This window comes from Falco naumanni, chromosome 7, assembly GCF_017639655.2.
Source record: "Falco naumanni isolate bFalNau1 chromosome 7, bFalNau1.pat, whole genome shotgun sequence".
NCBI classification, from domain to species: Eukaryota; Metazoa; Chordata; class Aves; order Falconiformes; family Falconidae; genus Falco; species Falco naumanni.
This window is the reverse complement of record NC_054060.1, coordinates 45,810,932-45,828,315: the sequence shown is the minus strand read 5'-3', so window position 1 is coordinate 45,828,315 and position 17,384 is coordinate 45,810,932. Positions and strand designations below refer to the sequence as shown.

At 47.9% G+C, this 17,384-nt stretch overlaps 1 protein-coding gene and 1 long non-coding RNA gene across 3 annotated transcripts in view; both read left to right on the top strand.

The window, feature by feature from the left end:
- The first annotated feature begins 3,910 nt into the window (after window positions 1-3,910).
- LOC121091812 lies at window positions 3,911-11,256 on the top strand. Its single transcript, XR_005829046.1, has 3 exons — window positions 3,911-6,806; window positions 9,232-9,400; window positions 10,314-11,256. It is a non-coding gene; the product is annotated as an uncharacterized LOC121091812 (long non-coding RNA).
- A 1,725-nt stretch (window positions 11,257-12,981) lies between these two features.
- HSD17B12 (hydroxysteroid 17-beta dehydrogenase 12) overlaps window positions 12,982-17,384 on the top strand; it is an 88,912-nt gene continuing 84,509 nt past the window's right edge. The window contains exon 1 of one of the 2 annotated variants that reach the window (XM_040602120.1): window positions 12,982-13,277. In XM_040602120.1, coding sequence (XP_040458054.1) covers window positions 13,109-13,277 — 169 coding nt within the window. In that variant the 5' untranslated portion in view covers window positions 12,982-13,108. Of the gene's footprint in view, window positions 13,278-14,397; window positions 14,416-17,384 lie in introns of those variants that run through there. The other variant, XM_040602121.1, reaches the window with a different exon arrangement.

Below are 17,384 nucleotides of genomic sequence, written 5' to 3'. Positions count from 1 at the left end.
GAAAGCAAAAAAATAAATTGTATTTTTTTGTTAGGGAAAGTGTTGATCTAGTGGAGGAAAAAATGTTGGCTTGCTTATAAAAGAAAATGTTGGCTAGCCAGACAAAAAAAGAGGCTAAGTCTCTTAAGTGCCCGCTTTATAACCTAGTAGTTTGAACTTGCAGATTTAACCTGTTGAAGATAACTTGAGATACAGAATGAGGAAGTCCAGAACAAAATAAAATAAAAAAGTTCAAGAGAAGGGAAATGTGAATAATGTATTGCAGTGTGTTTTAAACTTTGTGTATGGCTCATTCTGTTACCATCTGAAAAGTACCATTGTTTTTCTAGTGCTTCAATGGGAAATTAATTTTACTGGATTCTGTTTTCTTATTTCGGTGGCAATGGAAGTACATTAGCACAATAAATACAGTATGTCCCTTTTCCAAAAATGTACGATGTAACTTTAAATACTGTATAAGCAGTGAAAGCTACATCTGAAGGGGGCCAAATAATTGAGGGTACCCAATGGAAAGACAGGTTTTGTAATATGGATGATCTGATAGCCACGGTATACTGTAGAACAGCTACACGTAGTAGCTGTAGAACAGTTTTTGAAGGGCAAAATAAGAGAAAAAGGAAAGGTGGGACAAAATACGGTAGAGTTCCAGCAAAAACAGACTGCACCAGGCAAACTTCTTATGCTAGGATTTGCTAGACAGAGGAAATGCGCTCAATCTAATATGCATCATCGTCAGGAAAGTATCTAATATTGTACCATGTGAGGAGATGATGTAAAATGGAGAAAATTTGGATTAATTTTGTTGTAAGATGACTTGAAAATGCACGGACAGATAATTGGGTGAAAGAGAATGTACTGATGGAAAGGAGGCTGCAAACTGGATTTTTCAGACTGTATTGGAAATTTTTTAATCTTTTCCTTAGTGACACTAGTGAAAAAGTAGAACTGTGGTGATAAAATCTTACGATGCAAAACTGATGGACTCTATTGATAGAAAGGAGGTTGGAATATCCATGTACTAACAAGATGAATCAAAACTGAGATTAAGAGAAGTAGATGAGATTTAGTGATGCAAGTAGAAGCTAATTAAAATTTATTCTAGAAGAGCTCATCGCTAGTGGTGAATTGACGGTGGTGTAGTCAGCAGCAGAACAATAGTATACTGCTGTGTGATGTGGCTGAGAAAATAATAAAAGAAAGGTGGTATCCTAGAAAGTATTAGGGGAGGGATTTCCTATATGTTTAGAAAATACTAATGTCAAAGTATATGGCATTAGTGAGACCTTATCTGGAGCCGAACTATTGCCCACATTCAGATAAATGTGTTCAAACAGATGGATGGAACAGATGCAGAAAAGAACCACATGGATGTTAAGAGGAATAGAGAGACTTAACTGAAAGACACAAAAGTGACAATTACACATTTTTTGTATAAGGGAGGAAAATAGTTATGTAAGCTCAAGGTTAGAGTAAACAAGCAAAAAAAAAAAAAAAAAAGCATATAAAGGGGATAATGAACAGTTTGCTGGAAATTACCAGAAGAGTTCTAACTTAATAGACCACCGATATTATGGTGTGGTTTCAAATGACAAAGTAGTTTAAGTTTCTTTTAAAATGAAGTTTGATAAATCCTGAAAAGAAGATCAGTGGGAAATTTGACTTGGGAATCCTGGATATCCCCTCCCTTAGTTCTGCATTCTTCTATACCAATAAAATGGATTCTGCGATGGATAGGTACGTTTGCAGTGGGCCCATTTTGAAAGTGCTGCTGGCTTTTGTCATCTTAATTTCCTTTTCTATTAATCAAGATCTTTTCTTCACGCCCCTTACTAGAAGCAGAGTAGTTTGGTTGTATTTCCTATCAACTGCTTATCACCTGCACACTCTGAATTGTGCTGGCAGAAGAGAAGCAATGTTCTTTACCTCACTGACTTTAACATTGGGAGTAGACAAACCGTATGGTTTGGACAGCATGGTTGAAGGTGTGCACACGCGGTGCTGCAAGACTTCTTGACTGTGGATGGGTAATCGGTAGAAGTCTTCATGGAACAATTTTTAGGAAAGTATTTAAATAAAAAACTTAAAGTCATCTAGGGCAAGATAATACTGCATTCTAAGATGTATGTATAATCAGCTCCCTTGAGATGTTACCCGAGACCTTGTATCTTTTTTCTGCCTTTTAGACTGTACAGGTTTTGACTTACAGCACTTAGTGCAGCAGTGGAGAATTAACAAAATAACCTTAAAATTAAAGAATATTGCTTTTCAGCAAGTCTACCGTGCTCTAGGTAGACATTTTAGGTTTTTACTTGGCGTTTCTGCTGTTTAGGAAATCTCCACAAAAGCAGGGAGTTAATCATTGCTCAGCCACCCATTTTAATTTTATTTTTCAGTCCACCATTGTTGCAAAGAGAAAGAATTTGTTTTAAGGAGGTTAACTTCAGTGGTCAGTAGAAAATTAAGGGATGGGAATCAATCTAATCATCAATGTATACATTAAGTGCTACCGGTGGCACTTTCATTAGCTGTTGAAGCAGAGGAGTGAACAGATTATAAGGATTAAACTTCCTTCATCCCCCTAGAAGTGAACAAGTCATGTGAAAATAGAAGGCTCGTTTGGTAGGAGGCAGTGTGAAAGACTTGACAAAAAAAGAAATATATATTATCTCTAAATGGTTTCTTGCACACTTTTTTCTATAATAGATGGTGGGATTTGAGCTACAGACAGAATCTCAGAGCTTACAGGGCAGAAGTGTGACTGTAAAGTGATTTTATGATTATGGACTGAAACATGCCTGGTCATTATTTAACCTGAAATTCTGAAAAATATTTTTCTTTGCCATCATATGTCTGATTCTTTAAAGAAAATTATTCCTATTCATAGCAGATGCTTTCTTTTGTTCTTTTCTTCACCTTTTTGAATTGGAAGAAAGTCATGGACTTTCCCACTGAAATGGTGGGAACACAGTGTTAGGACTACAGCAAAGGGAAATTTTCTGACCTGATTTGCCTGTGTCATCCTACAAGGCTTTCTGCTGCAAAAAGAGGCACTGCCACTAGCATCACCAGTTTTTTGTTTTCTTGTGCTGTATTATGCCTCTTGAAATACTTCTTATTGGAGGAGCAAATTTATGGAAGTGAGAAGCATTCATGTGATAAGGTTGATAATTACATTTGCATGATTCAATAACAAAAAGTAAAAACAGCTAATATTTTAATATTAAACAAAAATAAGGTGTTAGTGCTGTTATTAAGAGTAGGACAAATCCATTCTTTTGCTGGCTTGATGTAAACAAGTCTGGGAGGAATGTGTACGTGTGTATACTCACATATGTATATATACACATACACTGCTTTGCTGCATATGCTGGCTGATGAGTAAAAATAGCAGAGGATCAATATATAAAAAGCACTGGGAATTTACACGCTGTGTATGCCAGGGCTTGGTTTCGTAGCAGTAGACTGAGAAAGGGATGGTTTACTGCAGCCTGCAGTAGCGTTTTTGGGATTTTTATTTTTAGTTGTTGTTGTTTGGTTTTATTTTTAGTTGTTGTTGTTTGTTTTTAATTACTATTTGTAGGAATGCTTTGGAGCCAGATCATTGCTGCTATAAATCTTCACATTTTCATTGATGTCTTCAGAGGGATAATGATTTACACTCCCTGAATAGATGATGGCCTTATGGTTGTGGACTTTATGGCATCTTTGGTCTTACATCATTTACTTCGTCTTATTCCCAGAAAGAAATAACAGTCAAAGGAGAGGTAATGATAAGCTCCTCAAAGGCTCCTCCCTTAGAAAGGAGGAAAAAAAAAAAAAAAAAAAAAGGCCAGTGCCTCTAAAATGCTTGGACAGTTGATACAAAAGCTGTTGGATGATGCTGTTACAGCATCATTTATAGGAGTAGAAATAGCAAGGTGGAGAAAGAGCAATTTTGGCATTCCCCAGGTCTTCAACTTGTGAAAATCCTGAGATAGAAGGAAATGCTTTCTTTTGGAGCTAGTTTTGTTTTCTGCAGTGCCTTCATATACAGAAACTTTTCTCAAAATTTCATCAAGATAGAATAAATAGTAAAATAAACTATTGTTTGTACTTGTTTCAGAGCGGCAGTGGTCATTTCTGCCTCAAGTGTTTTTGTGGGAAGAGAGTCCAAATGAGTGCTAGTATTCTTGTTGCAGTATTTGGGTAGATGACAGCTTGGTTTAAATTACTGAGGCGAAATGAGTTTTGCTCTCCCACCATCAAGCACAAAGAAGCATTGAGGTAGAGAAGCCAGACCTCACCGCTTGAGCAAGGCAATATTCTACTGCCGTCAATTCCCCAACATAATATTGACCTTCTTTTCCTATTACCATCCAGAACACCTAGGCACCTTCTCGGCTTCTAAAGATAAAGCTGAGTCCTCCCAGATCACCTGCTCCGGTGCCATCTGTCAGAGGGCTTCTGTTCCTGCTCCTAGATTTGTCTGCCTGCCAAGGTCTCAGTGACCTTAGTGCTGGTGAGCAATACACCTGCGCTGGGCTGTACCAGCACAGCATTCTTCTCTGCCCCCTGCAAAGTTAGTGGAAGTCTGTCCTGCCAGGTCTCCTAAAGCAGGTCGGTTGCAGTTGAGCCTCATGAAGCAAGACACAGCGTGTGTCACTGGTCTGCCAGTTCAAGTGTGTGAGGCACGGAAACCTGAAGTTCAAATCCCAGGGCTACCTCAGCAGATCTGTCTCCTAAGAGCTCATGCTCCATTGCCCTCAGGACCTCTGAGGTACTTGGAGAAGACAGGTATGGGATGAGTGTGCATGTCAGGCAAACAGTTACTGCTTGGGCAGGAGAGAATGTAGTGCCACATCGGTGAAGCTGTTGGTTAGGGTAACCATCTGCAATGATGGGTACAACGTAAGGATCCAAATCCTTGTTGGAATGAGGAGCAATATACAATCCTGGGAATGACTGACTCTCCCAGGGTGTTTTTAAAATGCCAGCTTTAATGGTTAAAACCTTAATGGTATAGAACTCTTTAGAAAGCCTGGAAGCTGGACATTTTAAAGAATTACAGTGAATTTGAATTAAAAAACATAGAGCATAATTGGGTGTTAAAGACGGGAACCAGATTTTTTGCTCTCAACTTCTGTCTCTGGAATAGTCCTAGCTGGAACTGTCTGCCCTCACATTTCCTCCCTTGCAAACTAGGAGTGATACACTGGGCATTCTTCAAAGCATGGTTGGTGTTTGTGAAATACTGGGAGTGGCCAAGACAAAGTCTTCCAGAAGTACCAGGTTATGACAGGGGCACCAGAACTGTCTGGCAAGTGGATCTTTAAGGAGACACTCAAGGAAGACAGAATTTTTTGAAAGGATGTGATGGCAAAGCTAGTCCAGTGGGATATGGAAGAGGTGAAGTAGTAACGTGGAGGAGAGGGAATGCTGCATGATTCCTGTCCCATGGATCTGAATGAGCTTGTGCTAGGTGGACTCTCCCAGGGACAATAGATGCATGGGAGCGGGGTGGAAGAGGGGGCTATAGACAGTCTCACATTCGATATGCTCCACAAAAGGATGCAGTGAAAGAGGGTTGAGTGTATATAATACAGTGCAGTGGATGAACAATAGGTTATAGATGAGGAGACAAAGCTTCATTATCTAATGTAGTCCATCATCTGGGTCTGAACATGAATGCATTGTGCAAGGTGATGCTGAGCGTTGGCAGTGGCATGAGGGACACGTGGTCCTGAACTTTGTTCATTTTATGTGGGCAAGTATCTGTATTGCTTATCTACAGTTACGAAACTAGGTAGCAGAGACATCAAGGATTAAACAATGAGAACACAGTATTTCGTTTCTACAGATGATATTTTCAGCTCAAAATCAATACTTTGCAGTGGGCTGTAGGATTGGGAAGGTTAATCTTCTGTTGCTGTGGCCTATATTATGCTTCTCCACTAAACACATGCTGCACTTGGATTTGCACCATGCATAAGTATTAGAATTTCTTTGGAGAAGTACTTGATTTCCAGTGCTGCTGGTGATTAAAAAAATAACAAACAGCCAAACTTTACATGCATGTCTTACTCAAGCCTTTCCTTGGTTTGCATGATGAGAGGATCTGGAGCTCCCCATTGTAGTACCTTCTGAGAACTCTAAACAGGGAATGGCAACAAAAAGAGGGATTTTGAGATTTTAGAAGAGACTCACCTGTTAATCCATAGTAAGTAAAAGTGAAAAATCCCCGTATAAAGTTCTAGAAGTTTGTAGTGCCATTGGTATTGCTTCCTGTTCTTAAGGGGAATTGAATGGACCTTCTCGTAAAAAGCAGTGTGCATCTGTGTGGCATGTTAAACTTACAATCTGTAGACTCAAGCAGTTAATATGCCAGCTACTGTCTTGCTTTAGGTTCTGTTTAGCTTCTATTGCTACATTTGCCTGGAGTGGTTTGTTGTTGAGAAATTTGGGACTTTAATCCCTGAAGCAGAAGGACAGGCTGCTGACGCCCAAGGTTTATTTAAGAAACAAGGAGTGAATAGCTGTTACAGTGTGGTAACCTAAAATGCCTGGATGACTCAGTTTCAAGCTAAGACTTGTGTTTCAGAGCTGACTTGGGTTGCAGGTTCTTGTCCTTCTCGTAGAAACTATAGTGAAAAGGTTACAGTTGCAGGATGAGAGACACGCAAATCAACATTTGTGCTTGCTTGCTTATTATTATGGAACTTAACGGTATCAGTTTCATCCCTTTCAGCCTGCTGCTGTCTGGCTCGCTTACCCCTGGAAGCTTTGCAGAGCAAGGGCAATCAGCCTTTACGTGTTTGTTCAGTGTCTGGGTGAGTTGGGTGCTCCTTCTTCACAAGAGCTGAGGTGCCTTGTGTTAGGCCCACAGCAGTACTGTAGGGGCTGAGAGCAAGAGCCAGCTAGCTGCTGCTGTCTAAAACGTAGATCCCCAAGCCCCTGCTTACTGGTGAGCACATCAGGAGTGAGGAAGGTTACATAAATACTTGCATCTAGAGTTGCCCAAATACACAGCTTTGACATATGCTTAGGGTTTATGCATGAGATGGGGCTGAGAATGCCTGCCCAGCCCCTCCAGTCCTGCTGGCTTTCCCTCCCATCATTGCAGCTGATGGAAAACCAGTTATTCTGCATGCTGTGCAACAGCTTCAGCCGAGAGCACCTCACCCAGCCCACGTCTGTGCCATGCTGTTAAGACACTTCACTAGTGCAAGTCCTTTCAGACAGAGGAGGGAAAACTGGGTTCCTGGGTGAGTGCCAAATAGTGAGTGAGAATGGACGGATACCATGACCCTTGCAAGGGGACGGAGTAGGTACCTAAGAAAAGGCTCACGATTGAGAATTCCACACGAGGTGTCTTGCCTCATCCCAGTGTTAGGACCCACTGCTGTTTGAGGTGTCTTGAGAGATTTACAGGCATGCTGGACTGGTTCCTGTAGAGTTCTTCACTTAACAGGATGGACAGTGAAGATCCCATTCTTAGGTATCCCACTTTTTGTCTTCAGTGTGCACCAAGGCAGGGTGTCTTAATTTGAGGCTGTTCAATTTAATAACCTGGATGAGGGGACAGAGTGTGCCCTCAGCAAGTTTGCTGATGATACAGAACTGGGAGGAGCGGCTGCGCTGCCATTCAGCGAGACCTGGGCAGGGTGGTGAGCTGGGCAGAGAGGAACCTGATGGAGTTCAACAGGGCCAAGTGTAGGGTCCTGCACCAAGGGAGGAACAACCCCACACACAGCACAGGCTGGGCCTGACCAGCTGGAAGGCAGGTCTGCAGAGAAGGACCTGGGCGTGCTGGTGGGCAGCAAGTTGCCCACGAGCCAGCAGTGAGCCCTTGGGGCCAAGAAGGTCCATGGGATCCTGGGGGCCGTTAAGAGGAACATGGCCAGCAGGCCAAGGGGGTTGATTCTCCCCCTCTGCTCTGCCCTGGTGGGGCCGCATCTGGAGTGCTGTCTCCAGTGCTGGGCTCCCCAGTTCCAGAGAGACAGGGAACCACTGGAGAGGCTCCAGCAAGGGCTACAAAGGTGATGAGGGGACTGGAATATCTCCCTTATGAGGAAAAGCTGAGAGAGCCGGGCCTATGTAGCCTGGAGAGGAGAAGACAGAGGGGATCTCATCAATGTCTACAAATACCTTAAGGGCAGGTGCCAAGAGGACGGGGCCAGGCTCTGTCCAGTGGTGCCCAGTGACAGGACAAGGGGCAATGGGCACAAACTGCCACACAAGAAGTTCCATTTGAATATGAGGAAGAACTTCCTTATCCTGAGGGTGCCAGAGCACTGGGACAGGCTTCTCAGAAAGGCTCTGGAGTCTCCTTCAATGGAGGTGTTCAAAACTGTGCAACCTGCTCTAGGAGAACCTGCTTTAGCAGGGGCTTGGCCTAGATAGTCTCCAGAAGTCCCTTTCAACCCCGACCGTTCTGTGATTCTATGATTTAGGCAGACACTCTGCAGTGCTCAGCACCACAACAGCCAGGTCCTTTATTGAATCTGGCCTCACTGCAATAAGTGTGAGTAATGGTAAGACAGGCATGAGAGCAGAATGACTGTACAGGAGGGAGAGCTGCACTTGACTTGCTAGAACAAAAAACATATCTGTAAAGGGATAAAATTAGTGCTGGGGACAAGAATGCCATTTAGTGAAACAAATGACTACACCTCAGGGGCAGGAAAAACGTGACACATCACAGATAATTGTTAGTCCCCCATCCCTCTGTTGGGGTTGCTGCAGTGGAGAGCACTGCCAGCTGGGCTAGCCAGGCTGGGGCGAGGGGTGGAGTCGGGTGCTGAGACCCCCCAGCCACAGCCCTCACTGGGTGTACAGTAAGCGACTGACTTTGGTTCTCATCCATGGGCTTGTAGTAAGAGGTGTCTTCCCTGGATGCCAGGAGAGCAGGGCAAGAGGGAGGATGTATGTGTGACATGGGAATGTAGTCTCACTGAGATGTGATTGCTTGTGAGGTACTTGTGGCAGCAAAGTCACAAAAAAGCCTAATAATAAGAATTGTATGACCCTTCTTACTGAATGATCTTTTATCCCCTAGTTATTGTATTTTATTTGCCTTCTCTGCTATATTTTTTCTTTTTTTAAGTCTCATTTTGATGTCTTCCTCTCTGTACCTCTACATCCTTATTTTTTGTTCATTTTTATTTACTGTTGCTTTTTTATTCATGCATGTATTTACTCCCTTAGGTTTCCTAAATACTTTCTCTTTTGTCTCTCTTGTCATCTGCCATACAGTTTGGCCACCTTCCATGTGATGGAGAAATGTTGCTGAGTTGTGGGTTGACTTAGTCTTGCATCACCACCCTGAACCAGATTGCATCTGCAGTCATCTGGAACTGGCTACTGATATGCCTGAACTGATAAAAGATGCTGTGGGAATGTGGATCTCCTGGGCCTTGGCAAGGTATCCCCATATATGTGTGTGTGCATGTTGATGTGTGCGTACATTCAAAATGCCTGTCTGTTCCATCAGCTCGGCTCCTTTGGGCTTTGCAGCAGCTTATGGGAAATGGGAACAGACCTGCAAAGCTTGTGGGAAGACTGGGATTAACCCTGAAAAGGGGGATATGCCTGTTGCTCAGGAATGTGTGATGACTGGAAGCAAGAGATCCAAAACCCCTCACTTGACCTTTGTATAATTCTTTCCCTTCCAGTGAGTCCTTTTCCCTGCCTCTGACTCATCTTCTTCTAAATGCAAACTGTAAGCCTCTCAGAGGATTGCCTTTCTCTCTGAACAGAGTAGCATAAAAAATAGCAACACTGTTGAATAACCAGTAGTATTTTTTAACACAAAAAACTTGAGGATTGCCTTGCTGTATCTGTGCTTCTCTGTCAAGGGATTTATTGGTTCCCCAAGAGAACAGCAGAGCAGGTTCTGTCCTGACCCGCAACAAGAAGGTTATTCAGACAAGAGGTCTCAGGAACAGCACAGCTGCAGTACAGTGGGCAGTAGACGTTGTAAGAAGAGATAGGTAGGCTTTGACAAAGGCCAGTGAGTCTTTTGTAGCACCCACATACTTCCTTCCCTATAGCTGACCCATTTGTAACTGGCAGCATCCCCATGGCAACTGCTGTGTGGCTGACATGGACATCCAGTAGGAAGCTGCCTGCCCTCTTCAGCAGGTTGCCCAACATCCATCTCCTTCCCTCCAGCCTCTACATACGCTGTCCAGCTGCCCTGTCCACTTCTGTTCTTGACGCTTGGTGACCCTGGTGATCACACTGTTACCTTCCATCCCTCACTTCAGCTCTTGTTTTGTCTTTGGGTTGGATCAGATCTCTTACTAGAGCCAAACCAGTTCCTTTTCTCTTTTCAGATGCTTTTGCAGTATCCTGTCACTTTGTTGCCTGGTCTTCTGGAAGGCAAGGAAAGTGAGACTTGGTGGTGCGTTGTTATCCTGCAGTTTTGGAACTGCTTTGACAGCCAACAGAAGAAAACAGTGATGTGGCCACAGCAAATGCATGCTCTTTCTAACAATTTACAGTTGCACTATGATCTCAATGAGGAGTGATTCTCTGATGACCTGTATTCTTTTCTCTTACTGTAACAATGTTGTTTCTTTCCAACACAGAAGTGTTCATGCAAAAGTGCCAAGATTCTCCATGCAGATTAAAGTAGGTTTACAAATTAAGGAAAGGCTGGTATGGAGCAAAAGGAAAATTAAATTATCCCAGCAATTTTGTACTTCCTTGTAATCAAAGTCCTGTATTTGGCAGGTGTTATTTAGGATACACACTCGGTGAGGCCTATGAGAATTTTCCTTGTGTGAAGACTGCAGGAGTTAGCTTTAGTAAATCGCGCTATTCTAAATATAGTGGCCAGTAAGCAATAGGTGGGTTCTCTTGGGAAAAAATGGGAAGAAAACTTGGTGAGAGCTTGATCCTCTGTGATGTCACCTTTCACAGTTGAGTGACTGACAAAAAAGAAAAAAAAAAGGTGAACTAAATCACGGTGAAGATGAATGCATTCTGTTGTGGAACAGAATGAAATCCATTGATGGTGCTCCCTCCCATTAGGTCTGATACAGCCGATGTACAATGGATTGATTTCTGAAAATAACAGTAAACCTTTAGGCCATCCAATAAGACAGTGACTTTACAAGTTTTTCATTGTAAACTCTACGATAGTTTCATGCCTTTAATCTGTGTCACTGCAGACAGTGTATTGTTGAATCCAATAAAGTTTGAATCCCACTATGAATCTGTTTTCCACAAGCAGATGGTGAACAGAAGCCTTTGATTTCTATTATGTATCTTTGAGTGAAAAGTATCTTTGAAAAAAAAAAAAAGTGTAACAAACAATTATTTTTATTAAATTAATAAAACAGATAAACCTATCAAAGCATGTTCTCATTTAATTTCTTTGGTCTTGTTTCCCTTTGCACTTGATGATCTTTGATTTATACTATCTCGAGTATCTCAGAACACATTCATCAGGTAGTTCGTTGCCTCAGGTAGCTGATGTCGTACAAAAGTGCCTTGTAGCAACTAAGAGCTTTGGGGTTGCAGTAGTCTTTATAACTGCATCCACATGGTACCACAGTCTGATTGGGACCTCATGGTGCAGCGCTTGGGGTACTACTTACGGGTTGTTTTAGGGTAGCACCTAACAGAAGATCTTTCCAAGCTCTGAAAAATACAATCCCTGCCTTGAGGAGCTGACACCCTGTGAACAACAAGCAGGCAAAGGTTTAGGGAACATGTACTGGGACAAGGAGAGGTGACTTGTTGACACCTGAAGGCATTCAGTTTGCAGTAAGCAGTTGGCAGGAGTGGGGTCTGTAAAAGGAAGGTGGACATAAAGTGTGCTGGGGTTTGGCAGGTGACCTGCTGGAGACTGCATCCAGCATCGACGTGGCATGTGGGAAGTAGTACAATTGAGCGGGAGCGGGGAGCTGGCGGATGGCTGGAGCCCAGAGCAGCACTTCAGCAGAGGCACGGAGGGCATGGAAAGCTGGAGGTGCCTGAAAACCAGCCGGTGGCAAAGCTACATGAGGAGACCCATAAATGTGAGTGTCACGGGCTGAGTGACTGTGGCAGCAGCCAGAGAGCAGAGCCAGGCAGTGAGCGAGGGGAAGAGCGGTGTAACGAGGCTGGTGGGACGAGGAAGATCAGGGGCTGGTGCAGGCTTTCCTGGGTGTCAGAGCAGCATGGGGAGAGGATGAAGCCTTGAAGCAGAGCAGTGCTTTGGTAGAGCCTGGAGGTCTTCAGCAGCAGTGGTTGGACTCTTGGTTTGGCCCATTTCCTGAGGCAGGGGAGAGAGGAGAGGCGACGTGTAAACCTGCCCTCCGTGTGTAAACCTGCCCTCCGTGCTGCCTGCCGCTAGCGGCTTAGGCAGGCGTGGGTCTCTGCAAACCCACCTGGGGAAGGTGCCTTGCTGCTCCTGACCAGCACTGCCAAACACACCGTCTGAAAGGCTGGCTTTCCAGAGCAAGGTGGCGACAGCGGGGTCGCGTCCGAGGGGCAGCAGCGGGGGGCAGCGGCGAGGGGCCGGCCCGGGCACGGCGAGGCGGGGGCTCGGTTCCGGGGATGGGGTCCCCGGGCCCTGCCGGGGGAGCCGAGCGCTGCCTTCCCCGGCGCCCGGCTGCCAGTCTCTGGGCACACCGCTCTGCCCGTGGATCAGTGCGGGGCCGCTGCGTGGGAGACCGCTGTGGGGGAGGGGAGAGCGAGGGACAGACTCAGGTGCGAGGCGGAGCCTGAGCATTTTATGAATGGGCTCATATGACGTCAGTGGGGGCGGGAAGAGAGGCCCCGTCTTTCACCAATCCTGAGAGAGCCCAAGGCGGAAAGGCCAATCGGAGCACGGCCTCCGGGTGACGGCCATCCTCGCCAGCCAATGGCTGTAAGAGAGCCGTGCCGACCACGTGGGGCGCCGGCCGCAAGTAGTACGGGGGCGTGTGGCTGCTCGCTCCCGGTCCCCCTCCTTTCCGGCGCGGCGGGAGCGTGGCGGGGCCGCGCGGCCCAGGGGCGGGCGGGGCTGGCGGTGTTGCCGGGTTACGCGGTGGCTGAGCGGCCCCTCAGCCAATGGCGGCGGAGCGGGGGCGGGCGCCGTGACGGCTGCGGGTCGGCGGTGGCCGGGAGGGCTCAGTTCGGCCGCGGCCGCCTCCGCAGCATGGTGGCTCCCGCCGCGCTCCCGGCCGCCGGCCTCCTCTACTGGGTGGGCGCGCTGGGCGCCCTCTACGCGGCGGTGCTGGCCTCCTACCGCCTGCTGGCCGGCCTCCGCGTCTGGGTGCTGGGCAGCGGCGCCGCCGCCGTGGGGCCGGCGCTGGGCCCCTGGGCAGGTGAGTGCGCGTCCCGGCCGGCCGCCCCCGCGGCGGCCCTGCGTCCCCACCTGTCCCACCGGGGCTGGGCTTTCGTGGGGCGCCACGGGCCCGGTGGGGAGCGGGGCGGGCCGCGCCCCTCTCGGGGCGAGCGGGCGGTGGGCCGTATCCCTTGGGGGAACGGGTCCGGCCTGGCGCGGCGGCCGGGGGCGGCAGCCGGCTCCGCGGGCGGGGCGGTCTGGGGCAGCGGCTGAGGGGCCGCCGGGCGCCGCCGCTCGCAGGGCCGGGCGTGCCCTCGCGGAACCGCGCTCAGGCTTCCGCGGAGCGTGTGGGGCTGGGGGGGTGCCGGCCGGAGCGGGTCCCGCGGGAGACGCTGTTTGCGGGGACTTGTGCGCGGCCGGTCGCGCAGCGGGGGTCGGGGCTCGCTCCTCGCCCGCCTGGGCCGCGGTGCCGGTTCTCAGCGCGGCTGGTCCGTGCTCCCCGCCCCCCCCCCCCCCCCCCCCTTCCCCCGTGCCGGGGCGGGCGAGCGGGCGGCTCCGCGCGCGCCGGCCTCGCGCCTCATCGCTGACGTCACGCCAGCCCCGCCGCCCCCGGAGCAGCGGGCTCTTCCCCCCGCCGGCCCCGCTCCCTGCGCGGGGGAGGGCAGAACGCCGGGACTACCGGCGGCCCCGTGCCCGGCCCCGGCGGCGGGGGCAGGAGAGGGGCCGCCCCGCCGGCTCGGCAGCGGCCGGCGGCGCGTCCCGGGGCCCCGCTCCGCGGCCGGACGGCGTCCGCTGCAAGCCACGGGGAACCGCTCCGGAGAGCCGGGGCGGGGGGGCCGGGAACCGGCGCGCCGAGGGGCGCTTGCGCGAAACTTGCGGCAGCCCCGCCGCTGCGGCGGGCGGGCCGGCCCCTCCGGCGCCCTGGGACGCGGCTGCCCGCAGCCCCGGGCCCTGCGGGCAGGGCCGCCCCCGGGGAGGGGTGAGGGGGCCGCGTCCGCAGCGTCGAGCGGTCCCGCAGGCACGGGCGCGCTGTGGCAGCGCGGCGGGGGCGGTACCGGGCACTGCCGGTGCTGCGCTCCGCTGCCCTTCGCAGCTCCCCGGGTCCTGGCCCGAGCAAGCACGCCGGGGAGAGACCGTTTCTTCCATCTCGGTCTGACTCCGCTACCGTGGCTTTTAAAGTAAGGATGGGGAACTGGAAAGGGCTCCTCTGCCCACATTAACAGCTCAGGGCAAGAGAATTTTCAAACGCGTTCCTGCCGAAGGTAGCAGGAAGGGGAGGTCCCACCTCCGGTTGGGAGCTGATAAGGTGGGCCATAAAAAAAATTGCGAACTCTTTAGAGCTTGGAGTTGGAGATGGTAGTTTAAAAGGCTGAAAAAGGTTCTTTCTTCCCTCGAGGGGAGCAGGAGGGCATCGAGTGCTTAGGCTCTGGAGCTGCTCCGAGGTGGCTGGCCTGTAGGTACAGCACAGCAGCCCCATGGCAAACTGGTAGGTTGCAGGGCTCGTGAATGTGGTTCCCCATAACCTCTGTAACAGCCAACGCAGAACTTCTGTGTGAACACGTGGTCGGGTAACTGAATGGCTGCTTGTGCAAGGCATCAGTAAATCAGCAATGCTGGTTAAGGCAGCCTGCGTAATCCCTGAGCACGTTGTCGGTACTGCATGTGCAGGTTGAAATACAGCAGCAGTACTTTGGACAAGTTATAGCATTACATGCAAATGGTTAAGGCCCATGTTTTCCTTCCGACTGGAGAAATAGTACAACTTCTAAAGACACAGTTGGCACAGAAGACTCAAAGCCTCTTTGGCTTTCTAATGTTGGTTTTGAGTATATTACTGCATTGTCAGTTGCCTGCTGACCTGTGGTGCATCACAGAAATCTTGGTGGCCACTTTAGCTTGTTCTTCATTGTTTCAGGTGTGGAAGTTTGCTTATCAGCTGGAACCACAAACTGTAGACAACAGATCTTTGCTCAGTCACATCCTCAAACATCCTGTGAACAGAGCTTTGCAATGCCAGTGTCCTCTGTCACTGTTTCGTAGAAGTCCAGGCAGCAGCAGGCCATTGTATGTGGCCAATGGCTGCTCACAAAAATTACTCTTTCTCTATGCCATGATTGTGATCTCCAAGGCATGGAGGAACAGGAGTGTTGGCAGTACAGCTCAATTCCTTGTTTATTGCTCCTGCTCTGAAGTGGGAGCACTGCTGCAACATCAAGGAGGATGAAGAAAGATGATAATGATGATGGTGCTTGTTTACTTGGACCTGAGTTCTTGGGTCTCTCTGTAGAAAGATGTGTGGCCATTGTCAGCAAGCTGTCATATGTCCTTGGCGTGCTACTGGTGCAGGCGAGATGCTGCTTTGCTGGGGCAGCTGCTGTAGTCTTCAGCTGGAAGAAGGAGATGTTTTCTTAGAGTAAGCAGTGGGGTGGTTTGCTGGCACCAGCAATAGGCTGGGGAGGCTCTCTTGTTTTCTCTCCTCCTGGAAAGGAGGATGAAGGCACAGCTGCAGGTATGTTGGGTCACCTTGAGAATTAGTGAATTACTAAGTCATACTGTAGGAAGAAGTGCATTTCCTCTTCTGGTCTTTTATAAGACAATGGGTTGATGTCAATTAGCTGCTGCGATTACTGTGACAATGCATTCTTTCTATTAAACAACTAGGAAGCAACTTTACAAAAACTAGAAAGCCCTTACAGGGTTTTTTGCAAGGGTTCCCTGCTGCCCTTTAACTCTTCTGCATGCCTGAAATGGAGTTGCACATTCTTTCCTTGTTTTCTTAGTGGATTTTTGGTTGCTTATATGCAATTGCTTCCTTCTATATTCAGTCTAATTTGCTGGTATTTAGAAGGAAGGGATGTGAGGAGGAGGAACTAAGTGAACTGGTAATGTACTTTGAGAAATTTAGGTTTGCATGACTTTAAATAGCAGCTGTTTTGACAAAAAAGTTAATTTTTCTATGGTTGCTCTTATGTGTGAAGGTCTGTATGCAGCGTTTCTCTCCCCATAACTCGCATCTGGCTTGGTTTTCGCTACTGCACAGTGATAGAGGTTGGGTGGATGTGTTTTCAGTGTGGGATTTCTGGGTGCATCTTGAGAGAGAATAGCGTGAGAACTCCTGTGTTGAGTGCTCCGGTACCTTTAACGTGCCTCAGATTGGTAACAGAAGACAAGAAGAACGGTTCCCTTGCTTGGAAAACAGTTTAGCTAAATAAACCACAGGCTCAACATGAGCAGAGTGCCAGGGAGTAATTCTGAAATCTCCAAGAATACAGCAAAGATGTGGCTGCTCCCCTGCCTCCCTCTAGACAGGCGGATCTGTTGGCAGTGCTGGTAGTTGTGATCCATAATGGTATTTCCTTAGGCTGGATGAGGGTGTCCTATTCTTCTCCCATTGATGGTGGTGGCAGACAGCCACTTTGCTTCTCTGCCATTGACAGTTGGGTGTATTCTGGAGTGCAGTGTCTGAAGCAGGGAACCGTCTGCTGCTCTTATAGCTCCTGTTTGGAGAGTTGCCGTGTCTCCTATTTTAGGAAGCCGCCTCTTTTTCTCGGAAACATGAAATCATTTTTCTGCCCCATCTCTTCAGTAAGTTGCTGAAATGAAGTCAAAATCCTGTGGTAATTCAGATGGGGAGGGACCTCAGGAGGCCTCTAGTCCACCCCCCTGCTCAGAGCAGGGCTGCCTGTGGGATCAGACCAGTTCAGTATATTGAAATAATTAAGGTTGTATGTTCAAAATACACTGGCACTACAAGTTGGAGTGATCTGATGCTCTAAAACTTGTAACATCTTGGTCTTGTCAGATACTTTTAATTTTTCTTTCTTTCTTCCTCGTTAAAAATTGCAAATATTTTAATAAGAAACATATATATATTCCCCCTGCCCCCCCAGTGTGCTGAAATTGAAGGGAGGTGGTCACTGGAAACAAGAGTTTATTTGGGCTGTGTAATTGGCCATATGACACTCAAAGAAAAGTCTTGTTTTCTTTCAGGTCTCACAGTGGCTTAGAAAAGCATCCACTTCTTCCCCCAGTGCCCTTGATAAAGGCATGGCTGAATAATTGTACGTTTAGTGACTACAGAATCTGATAGCAGTGATGCTTTTCTCATGTGGTGAATACAGCTGTACAGTTGTATTGGGGCCAACAA